This window comes from Filicampus tigris, chromosome 10 (assembly GCF_054856515.1).
Source record: "Filicampus tigris isolate MCC_2025a chromosome 10, RoL_Ftig_1.0, whole genome shotgun sequence".
Classification (NCBI taxonomy): domain Eukaryota; kingdom Metazoa; phylum Chordata; class Actinopteri; order Syngnathiformes; family Syngnathidae; genus Filicampus; species Filicampus tigris.
Window position 1 is genome coordinate 22,474,985 of NC_141226.1, and position 12,040 is coordinate 22,487,024.

The 12,040-nt window shown below is 41.1% G+C and overlaps 1 protein-coding gene across 1 annotated transcript in view; it reads left to right on the plus strand.

Annotated features, from left to right (window-relative positions):
* LOC147141369 (guanine nucleotide-binding protein G(I)/G(S)/G(O) subunit gamma-12-like) overlaps positions 1-6,702 on the plus strand; it is a 36,116-nt gene extending 29,414 nt beyond the window's left edge. The window contains exons 2-3 of the mRNA XM_086043704.1: positions 2,662-2,769; positions 3,176-6,702. Coding sequence (XP_085899830.1) covers positions 2,677-2,769; positions 3,176-3,301 — 219 coding nt within the window. The 5' untranslated portion in view covers positions 2,662-2,676 and the 3' untranslated portion in view covers positions 3,302-6,702. The remainder of the gene's footprint in view (positions 1-2,661; positions 2,770-3,175) is intronic.
* Positions 6,703-12,040: the final 5,338 nt, after the last annotated feature.

Sequence of the window (12,040 nt, forward strand, 5' to 3'; positions counted from 1 at the left end):
GAAGTGACAAAATGGCCGCCCCCAGAGATGGCTAAAAATGGGTGGATTTAGCCTATTTTAGCATATTCCGTCAATACAATAGTAATCAGAATGTTGCGTTTCAACTAGTGGGCCTGCCTAAAACACATTCTTGAAAAAAAATGGGTTTTTTTCATGGCTTCAGAAGGCGGCCATTCGTTAGGTGAGCCCCGAGTACCTGTGATGTCGTTTTCAGTCGACAGAAGTGACAAAACGGCTCGTTGACTTGCCCTTTAATGTCGCAAGTGCGTATGTCATTAATGGATTAGTTGTTGACCGAAAAGTAATACATATATTCAAACATTTATTGAGCGACAGGAATTTCCGCTGCACACTGCATTTTGGGGAAAACAGGTTTGCGGTGCCCGCCGGGAACATAGTGTCAGCAGCATCGCGCCACACCGGAGAATAAGCAGCTTTCCATTTGGGTTCGTTCCGTGTGCATTCTACAGTACAAGACTACAAATTAGTTGGTTCTCAAACTAGTACCGGTGAAGCGGCGCAGCCCTCCTCTCTTTCGCTTTGCCATAAACAGCTTTTTTTCCCTCCTCCGCCCCATTTCTCATGAAATGACCAAAGGGAAGCCTTATTGCACGTTTCCTGTTGCCCGATAAGGATGTTTTTTTTTTTTTTTTTTTTTTTTTTTTTTTTTGCTGTAAGCGGAATGTGTGTCAAGAAGAAAAGCGCGTTGCGGAATGTGTTCGAGGAAGTAACGTGCGTATTCTCCTGTTGGGAAAGCAAAGTGCAGTTAAGAGGAAGTCGGCGTGCGGGGAGGGAGGAACGGCGCAAACGCTGCACACGCAGCTCCCACATGCCATGTGGGACGTGTCCGGGCTTGTTCCCATCATGCCTGTAAATCATTTGCAGGAAGCGGAATCACAAGTTTAACCTGTTGCAGCCCACATCCCCCCCCCCCCCCACACACACACACACATACACACGCCGTTCAGCTGCACGTTTCAATGCTGGAATCTTGACCTTGCAGTCGGTTTCTGCGTGGAAAGAAAAAAATACCCTGCACGTTTTCAGCCATTGTGCCCGCGTTTGCAACTGCCTCCCTTGGGCACAGTCGACGTGACCAAGGCCCGATGCAAGTAGCCCAAATATGTGGGTAATTGGCACCCCCTCAAAGAGGCTACTAATTGCCTTCTGTGAGCACTCGTTTTGTCGACGTGAAACTCCTCAACTCACTCAACCAAGTTCCTTGGCACTAAGATGATAAATTCTTGAGTACTAAACCGTTGAGATTTTTTTTTGCATTTTACGCGGTGTCATTTCGATGATCGTTCGTTGATTGGATGCGCAAAAAAAAATACATTGCAGCAGGGTTTCTCAGACTATACAGTCAGATTTATAAAAAAAAAAAAAAAAAAAAAAAAAAAAAAAATATTCCAATCAATTTTTTGGGTCAGGGGTTTCTTCAATTGCATTGGCTGCTTGCAAACTAAAACAGAATATGACGCAGCGCATACATGCAATTGATTCCGAGGTCAATTGATTCTATCGGATGTAATTATAGTGCGCGTGTGTCCATGATGAAGTCGACTGTGAGTTTATGTGGCACCGGGCCAGATGAATAACATCGCTTCTGGGAACAATGAAGCAAGAGGAAGTGTGGAAGGTGAAATGACGTTCATTAACCCGACAGTGTTGTTTCTTTCCACGGTCCGTTCTGTGATTTACAGCTTTCAGCTGCTGTATATGACAACAAATATGCAGGACCTTGTTCTTGTTTTTTTTTAATCTTCTGGTCCTTCATTCATCTTATTTCATCAGGGAAAAAAAAAAAAGGTTGCTGTGAGTAGTACCAAGTCGCCGGCTCTTCATAGGGATCCACTAAATTTGAGTTAGTTGCTAATAATAAAAAAAAAAAAAAATTTAAAAACAGATTTGAAAAAAGTTCTTTGTTTAAAAATACATTTCCACAAATTTTGCAGCTTTAGTGCACTGCTTACACTAACAACATGACTGTGAATGCTCCAGGCTTATTTTTTTCCCCCACTAACCTCTTTAGGGACGCAACTTGAAAATGAAGGGGCGTGATATTGATGTTGAATGGACATCAGATGCCCACTGGGTTACGTCAACTTGCAAAGTAAATATTGACTCCACTCATTTTCACTATATCACATCTGGAGCTATTTGATGGTTTGAAATAGCTCAAACATGTCAAATGTATTTTATCAAGGGTTGTTTTTATGTTGGAAAAAAAATCAAGTGAAAGCACTTAATGTCATATCTGTAAAAAAAAAAAAAAAATAATAATAATAAGTTTGATTTATTTTTTTAATGAGCAAATGGGAAACTGTGTTCAAATCTGAAAAGAGATTTTTCTAAAATAATTTTAAAATGTGAGATATCGCCCAGGCCTACCTGGAACTAAATTCAATCGTATTGAAATTAATACACTTCCAATTCAGTGACTTACGTATGTACTAATACTAATTTAAAAATCCTTCTAAAAAAAACAATTTTTTTTTAAATTAATCCGCAATACTCCTCATTTTCATGACCTTTTTTATGTTTTTTGCTGTGTTGTGATATTTTCCACGTGCAAAATATGTGCCTCATCTCGATCATGATTCGGAAACATTGGTGCCGTGTCCTTTACTAAAAGTGTGTCCCTGCTGTTGTCTCTTCCAGTGTTGATTGCCCAGGATGTCTTCCAAGGCTCACAGTTCTAATAACATCGCCCATGCCAGGCGGACTGTGCAGCAGCTGAGGATAGAGGCCAACATCGAGAGGATAAAGGTACATTCGCTTTCAAAAAAAAATGTCCTGGGGTGTATATAGAAAACTTCAGAATATTTCGAAACTTACAAAAAAGGGTGCCGGGGTACTTCGAGAGTGGCAGAAAAGCGGTGAACTCTGCCCTGAACTGTAAATGATGACAAAAAATGTGTCTGGGGTTGCGCTGCCAGATATCCCTCAAAAGGTTTTGGCATTTTGTGAAAAAAAAAAAAAAAAAAAAAAAGACCCCAAAAATGGCAAGTTTGTTCAACCTGTTGAAAGTAGAGCTTCAACGATGAATCGGCAACGAATCGATCATGAGTTTTTCCAGCCGGAAGTACAGTACGTGTGACGCCACGGCGAAGAGGTCGAGCGCCCCGCCCTCACTTGCGCCAGTGTTTGAATTGGCTTCTTTCTCTGCCTGCAGGTCTCCAAAGCCTCAGCGGACCTTATGACTTACTGCAACGATCACTCCAAAACCGATCCTCTCCTCATGGGCATCCCCGCCTCAGACAATCCCTTTAAGGACAAAAAACCCTGCACTATATTGTAGGGGGGGGATACACCACTCTTGTCTTTATGGGAGTCATTTTCGGCTTATTAATGTCGCTGTGTTCTGTTTGTCGGGAGGAGTGAGGGGTGGATCGTGATCGTATTATTACCACGGGCTCGTCATTTTTTTTTTTTTTTTTTTTTTTTTTTTTTTGTGTGTTGACAAATTACTGACGCAACCCCTGTTTTTGTTTTGTTTTACTTGTTCCAAAATGTCTTTTGTTGTCCAGAGCAAAGAAATTGTTCTCCGGCTCCAACACTCAAGTCGTTAATCGCTGTTCCACTCTTTCGGTCTGCTACGATGACCACTAGCAAGCTTTTGTCAACATGATAACAGGCACTTCCTGGAGTCACTGGTGGTCCTCGTCTTTTGATTTCTCGTAATGGGCGGCGACCGTTTAGCGTCTCTCGGCAGGTTCATGCAGGCCTTTTTTTTTTGTTCAGTTTCACTTTTCGCAATTTTGACCGGCAACCTTTAATATCCAGTTCAGTTGGCTGAAGATTCAGGGTTTTTCAGGTGAGCTTGTTACCGTGGCGTCCATGACAATCCGCGTTCCGTGTACTCTATTTTGAGGTGATTGTCGCCTAAAAATGTCAGGTTCGCACAAATTTCCCTTTTTAAGTCCGTCTCGGGAGTCAAACTATCTTTGCAGTGGCGATTAAATACAGTGAACCCCTGTTTATCTCAGGGGTTATTTTTCAAACAGACCCGCGATATCGAGAGACCATATTACAAAAAAACGTTCCAAAACATATTATTTATTATATTACAAATGTATTAACGTTTTAAAGCATTGCATTAATTACCGTCAAACAACTGCTACATTAACACAAGCAGCAAACAAAACACATTACAGGCGCTCCTCAAGTTACGAAGTACTCGACCTCCGTCGTTTCAGCTTTACGACGTCCGAGTCTCGTCCGCCATTTTGTCTCCAGCTCCATAGTGTGTGTAAAAAAACAAAAACAAAAAAAACAAGAAAGCAGGATCTTCTAGCGATGCTAAGAGGAAAGCCATTACTATGGAAACGAAGCTGGATATCATCAAAAGGTCAGAGAAAGGCGAGACACACCGACAAACATCGGATATTTATTTAGAGATTTAGTGGGTATAAAAGCGGTAATTCCGATTTACGCGGAAATTCGGGTTACGTCGGCAGCGTAGGAACCGGAACTCGTTGGTAAACCGAGGACCGAGTTACTGGCAGTGCACTGAAGGCGCAAAATGCTCAATTCGGATTTACATGTGCGCTTTAAAAACGAGGTCTGATTTCGTCTGCCAGTATTAGCGCGGCAAAAATCGTCCGATTTTTCGCTCTGCCGTAACGTTGAACAAAAACCGAAGGACAGAGTACTCAAATGTTATGCCTGTAATTCATATCTTTATTGTTGTAAGGGTCCAAAAATATATTTTTAACTAATTGGCTGATTAATCCGTTATCGGATTTTTACTCCGATATTTGACGATTTTTTTTTTTCCCCCCCCGCCAAATATCACCATCAGCCATATTGGTTGGGCCCCTCATATAAACTCATAAAAAAATTACTTAAAAATCCTGGACATATTGGGGGTTCACTTTACAATCCAGAGTTGCCTGTAAGTAACATTCAGAAGAGAAATGTCTCTGGATTATTTCCCCCGTCGTCAGACGACATCCTTCGCACACTGTCTAATTCTGACATTAAACGACTTGGACCATATACCTGTAACGCAGCCTTTAAGACCATATACGGATTGTTGTGTTACTTGTCGCTTTCATTCAGCTGTTTTTTCCTCCCTAAAATTGCTTCATTGACAATAATTGTAAATCATTGTAAATGACAATAAAACAAAATGAGGCATTTTACATATATCTTTAATTTATTACATACAGTGGTGCCTTGACTTACAAGTTTTTATAGATACAAGCCGTCGCTTGGCATTTTTGTGTGTGTACGTGCGCGCGTGTGTGTGTGTGTGTGTTTGTGTATATTGCGGTACGAGCAAAAATTTGAGATCCAAGCGCGCTCCGTGTCGGTGGTTATGTGTTTTAATGCAGTTCGATATTGCCAAGTGCACTTTTTCTTGTGAAAAAAAAACCAAGCGTGGTCACGGAACAAATTCGACTCGAATCTCAAGGCACCACTGTAATTGGGTCATTATCGTAGGTGCAACGATGACACAATCGACAACTGATCGATTATCAAATTAAATGATGATTATTTTTGATGATCAATGTTACAAAGTCACCTACCTTTCTTCATTTGAAATTGTCCAAATGCTCTGAATTTCAGCATCTCAGTAGTAACTTCTACTTCTACTTCTGTAGTCCTCCATGGAAGTGGACTGATTATCTTTGTGTTGAATCGATATAAAACACTTGCTTTTACTTTGGAAAACAATGAGAAACATTTTTGCCTTTTTTTCCGACATGTTATGGACCAAAACCAGTAATTGAATCATTCATTTGAAATATATTCATGTTTTTTAATAAAGCGATGGAAATTAAAACGTTTTGTTTTTTTTGTTTTTTTTAACCCAACAACTCGACAAAATAATCGACTGATTATTGAAATAATCGTTAGTTGCAGCCTTAGATTAAAACAATTTTAGAAATTAAAAAAAAAAAAATGGAATTATTGTATTAAAATAAACAATTTTACATGGTGTACAAAATCCGTTTTTTACTTTTTATTTTATGTTTGGAGCTAATCTACAAATGACCTTAAACGTGGCCCCGAGCACAAAAGTTTACCCTCCCCGTATCATAGACGTTGGTACCCCGGTGTTAGGCCGCCAAAAATGACAAACTGTACGAATGGCGGAAACATGCACAACCATCCGGATTCTGGGGGTCCATTGAACAAATAAATCAAATCAAATCAAATAAAAGATGGACGAAAAATTCTGTCACTCTATACAAGCCTTACTCATGCTTGCCGTGTATTCTGAAGAACACTTCCTGGGAGAAATGTGTTTGTAATTGCAGGATGAAAGTCATTTTTGATAATCCTGTAACTGTGCCACCTTTGTGTCTGTGCGTGGTGCAAAGTCGTATATCTTGTTGGACTTGCCTGGTGCTTCTCTTTTTCCGCAGTTATTCTTATCTAACAGATTTTTTTTTTTTTTTTTTTGCCTTTTTAAATAGTTAATTCCCCTTATTTGCAATAATTCCTATAAACCTCTTAAGAAATGTTTAGCTTTGCACTGCCATGTCATCATTTCTGTCCATTAGGCAACTTCACTGTACAACTGTTCCATTTGGTGAGTAACTGTCAAAATCTGCATTTTGAGGAACAGCTTTTATTGTGAATGTAGCGGCCTTTGTATGAAAAATGAACGAAGTGAAGCGTTGCCATCATTGTTACGCGATATCTCAATAAAGATGTGTTGTGTCAGAGCATTGGTGCTTCAAAAATGCAGTCTGTTCATGCCTGTGTGATTTTGTTCTCGTTGTCTCGCAATGCAGGTGGGATGAACGGTGGATCTAAAAAAAAAAAAAAAAAATTAAAAAAAAGTCGACTCACCCCTGTTCAAATGTCAGATTTTTGTGATGTGGAAAAAAAATGAAACCAAATCCATTGAACAAAAACGTGGGTAAGTTTGGTCTGAAGTTGAATTCCACAGTGAAGCTTGGTGGGCCTAGCATCATGCTTTGGGGTACTTTTTCTTCGGATGGAACTGGGAGGGAATTATGAGCCGTTCCAAATAGCAGTCAATGGTAACACAAAACCTTCAGGCTTCCGCTACAAAGGGCAAAGCTTGCGGAAAGCCTCCTAGAACATCTGAGCTTTATTCACAGTTACCCTAACGCAAAAAAAAAAAGGGTTTTTTTTTTGGATTAATTAATTAATTAATTTATTTATATACAACAGATGAAGAGTCACAGAAAGGCGTGGAACTAGACACCCTTGGAAATTCTGTGAATTTTTTTGCCGCTCTGCTCCTTGTTAGACAACAGCAAGTTGTGCAAAAAGCCCAATATTCCAAATAGTGTATGTACTGTATATAAAAGTGTATCTGATTGGGGGCTGGAAAAACCTTGGGCCTCCCTCACCACGGCTGTTAAAAACCACACTGCAGACATTGAAATGCAGCAACCCTGCTTTTAGCTCTCGGGGAGTCGTGTTACTATTTTGGGAAAAGGCCGGCTTTGTTGCCATTCTCTGTTGGTGGCCTCTTCTGTTCTGTCGGGCCGGAGGACAGGATTTTCTTCTCCTCGCTTGCACGTAATGGGAAGATGGCAGGAATAGCGCTCACTGTTCCCTGAAATAGCATCACAACATTTGTGATGAAATAGCATCACGGCATTTATTTGGTCCGAAAAATGAAGGGGCCCAATCGTGCCACGGATAGGATATTGTGCATGTATTTCTAAATCTACAAATGTGTCTGCAAACGTAAAAGGAAAGTAGAGATCAGAAAGTTAAATGTTGACAAACACCAAGTTGGAATAAACATTATAATGAAGCAATTTACTACTTCTACTTGTACACTGTAAAAACACACACACGCACAACTTGTATTTTTTTGGGGCCTAAAACAGTCATTTAAAATGGGGAAGCCAACCCCCAAAAATTCTTTTTAAAAATATCTTCTGAGCCTCCACTAGTCCAAACGGGGAATTCTGATTTAATATTGCGTTTGTGGAATGTGATTTAAACAGCAAAATCCACCTGTTTTTGTCCATCTCAGAGGCGGCAAATGACGTCACACTTGCTCAGGTAGCGACCAATCACGGCTCGCCTGTTTTCCCCGAAGCTTGAGCCACCATTTACCTGAGCGCTGAACAACTGTGATGTCATTTTCAGTTGACAGTAAGTGGCAAAATGGCCGCCGCCTGACATGGATAAAAATGGGTGCATTTTATTCCACAAACGCAATATTAATCAGAATGCCGTGTTTTGACTAGCGGAAGCTCCATTTGGGGTTTTGACTTCTCCTTTAATTTAGAAAAAAAACAAAAACTTTTTTTTTTGGTAAAAATGTTAGTACAACAAAGAAATCAAGTTGCTTAAATCCTTAAACTGGGTTCAATAAAAGGGACAAGCATTGTGTAAAAACTTGAAAACTTTTAGTTGAATAGCCCAACTTTAGATTTTATGAAGTTTGTTACCCTGAAAATTTTAGTGAGGATTAAAAAAAAACGAGTGAGGATAAAATGCATCATTATTATTGTATTAATAATAATACCCCCCTTTGCTTTGATAAATCCAAACCGAGCATTACTATATAATTTTTTTTATCCGTTCAAACTTTGATTACACTTCCCACCTTTATATATTCCGATTGTGCAGGTGTCCCTAATCAAGTGTCCGCCGACTGGCTGGCCAGCCCTGCAGCGTGCAGAGCACGCATGCGCAACAATGTGCCACAGTGTGACAATCCAGCGTGGCAGTTACAGTGTCACTGTGTTGGAATGTGCTGATGAGGGGGGAGCAGGCTGGTGTGTGTGTGTGTGGGGGGGGGGGGCGCCGGGGTTGGGAGCGGGGGGGGGGGGGGGGGCACGGCTGAACTCGGTGGGCGTGGTCAGAGCCAGTGGCCTGCAGTGGCACCTTGCTTGCTTTGGTGGCCCGCAGCCCCGTATGGAAATGTACAAAACAGACTTGTCATTCAGTGGGGCTGCCTTTCCTTGGCAATGACCGCGGTCAAAGTTGTTTCAAAACTGGAAACATTTCATCACAAATGCACTAGCAACACGTGTCATTACGCAGTATTAAGCCTTTGTTTTAAATGGAAAGCGCGTGGACAAGTAGCCTTTTATTGAAGCTTCGGTGTGATATCGCCTTCCTTCATTCGTGTGGAATTTCCCACCCTGAGCTTCCTCATACAGCGAATGTAAAAGCTCAAAAGTCTTTTTAATTATAGTTAATGAGGACTATCGTTCGACGGATGATTTCGTCATGACGATTTACGGGGGTCTTTCTTTAACATTGGATGCATGTTAACCAAAAAAAAAAAAAAAAAAAATGTAGTACAGGAGATGCAATGGGCCAGAATATGTCACCTTGATACTCGAGTAATATTTCTGTTTTGGCAACACCAAACGGCAAGCTAAATGAGAAAATCAGCCCTTAAATGGAATTTGCCTTCCAGTTCCAATTCAGTGTTTGGTGTTGATAAGCTTTGTCATTAGAGTAGTTGGCGACGTATTATGATTAGGGAGTAACGTCGAAAGACTTTTTGGGTGGAGTGCACCAAATCATTTCCTCTTTAATATGTGCCACGCTTTCATGTCTTGTTGCACTTAATTCTTCCAAGCCTTTTGACCTCAACCAAAATGGTACTTTTGCCTTTGACTTTCAAACCTGAAAAATGTGCAGATTTTTTTTTTTTTTTTTTTTTTTCTCCATCTTCTCAGTCTTATGCAACTTAATCCCATTCAAAGTGCAGCCTTATCCCGTTCTGTGGAATTCTGCCCTATTTTAGAATCTCCCAGATAAAAAGCCGCGCGTGAACTCTGCCCTACAAACTTTCCAGGACTCACTTTCACCGGAAGCCTCAAGTGGGATGTTCTGCGCCACCCCACCCCGATTTGAAATGAGCCTTTTCCAAGGTGTCACGCTGTTGAGTCACACGCCACGCAACCTTTCACACAGTGCCAACTGGACTCACAGGGGCCCACAAGCATCGGGGGCGGGGTAATACTTGGAATCCGCTACTGACTATTTGCTGTTTTGGGTTATTTTTAAACCGCCGCTCGGGAGTTTGTTTAAACTTTAGCCCCCCCCCCCCCCCCCCCCAATTTCCCCTATTATACTGCACCGTGTTGACTTGAGCGCAATGTTGAATGTGCTCTCACATGATATAAAAAGTCTACACACCCCTCTTTAAATGCCATGTTTTAAAACTTGTTTCCACTTTTATCAGGACCTACAACCTCAATTACAAAAATAATCTGATAGAGGAAGCAATAATAAACAACTGGGCTGATTTGCTTGCATAAGTGTGCACACCCGCTCATAAACTGGGCTTAGCTGTGTTGAGAATGAACCAACCACATTCAAACTCATGTTTAATATAATATTAATCCAAAAAATATCAAACGTGCACACCTCGGCCTGAAAATGCATTTAAAGGGTTTTAAACATTGGTTATGAAAATTCACAGGTGAGCTGCAGCCAATTCCAGCTGACTGTGGCCAAGAGGCGGGCGACCTGTTGATGAACCTAACATGACGCGTTAGCATTAAGCTAGCGGACTGAAAGGCAAAGTTATGTGCTTGAATTTGAATGATGACACATTGACTAATCTACCATGTTAGCACATGTGATCCGGCCCCAATTTTTTTTTATTTTTTATTTTTGTCTTTGAACCAAGGTGTTGTTTTGCAACTTTTGAAGTATCACGTGACAGGCCCGCATTGTGCAACTGCAAGACACCGCGTCGCTTCTCGTGACGGTGACTCATTGCTTTGTGAGGGGGATTGCCCGCCTTGCTCAGTGACCTCACCTGCTTATGGCGCTAGCTGGAAAAGCACCAGAGGAGAGCGGGGCCCAGGGGAAGAATTGTTTGGATGCCACGCTGCTCCTTACACAAGTCCAGATCCATTGTAAGATGGTGTGAACTGAAGTGCTGACCAACATTTACCACCTCATTTTTTGGTGTTTGTTCCATGAAACTGTATGAATGTATTCCCGACTCGTCTTCTCTTGACCGCACCGCTTCCTGGAAATGGATGTTAGATTGTTATGTCCAATCAGATTTCTGCCTCTGTGTTGTTATGTCAATCTAATCCGTCCAGAGCCTTCACAATCAGTAGTGCTGGTCCATGTAACTTCAACTGTCGTATGGTGTTCCACAGGGCTCAATGTTGGGGCCCCTTCTGTTTTCATTGTATTTATTGCCCCTGGGTTCCATCGTAAGAAAGCATGATATTTCATTTCACTGCTATATTCATTTTAACATTTTTTTATTTGATTTTAAAATTTTTAAATGGTCCCCACCCTTGACGTACCTGCCGGTGGCTCAGATCAGAGGACCAGATACTACTGGAGGTACCAAGGACTAAACAGAGGTTTAGAGGGGATCAAGCTTTTTTCGTTGCTGGTCCCTCATTTTGGAATGACCTCCGACTAAATGCTAATCAAGTACGTACTCTGTTCATTTTTACAACTCGTATTAAAACACACTTTTATTGTTTGGCTTTTGACGTAGCGTGAGAATGTGTTTACTGGTTTTAACCGTCTTTGTCTCATTTTTACTTGCTGTACAACACTTGTATGCAGCTATGACTTTATTTTAGATTTTTGCCTACTTGATGCTCATGTGCTGAAAAAAAATATAAGTCAGATGTCACTAGTTACTCAATCTGTTTTTTTCTTTCAAGTGCATACTTTAAAATATTATTCGAGCACTATTTGCTCTTACATAAATCTCAGGACATTGAAGAGCGATTGCAACTGAACCGCTCTGCATGTCTGAGATGTTTCGCCTCTCACCCGAGGAGGCTTCATCTTGGTTAGGACAGCGCCGGCCCAAGTTGGTGTAGCAAAGCCAACTATTTGTGTTCCAAATTGGAGGCACACCCCAACCACGAATGGTATCATTCTTTTTGAAATGCAAAATGGCAAGACAGCAGACTTGGGTGCATAAATAGTTGGGTTTGCCACACCAACTTTGGGTGGTGCAGTCCTAACCCAAGTCTTGTTGCATGAACTGACAAAACCTGCTCGGGTGATCGTCCACTTGTCACCGAATGAAATGACCTATATGAATGAGAATATCCAAAAGCATACTCTTACTTGTGTGCAACATTCG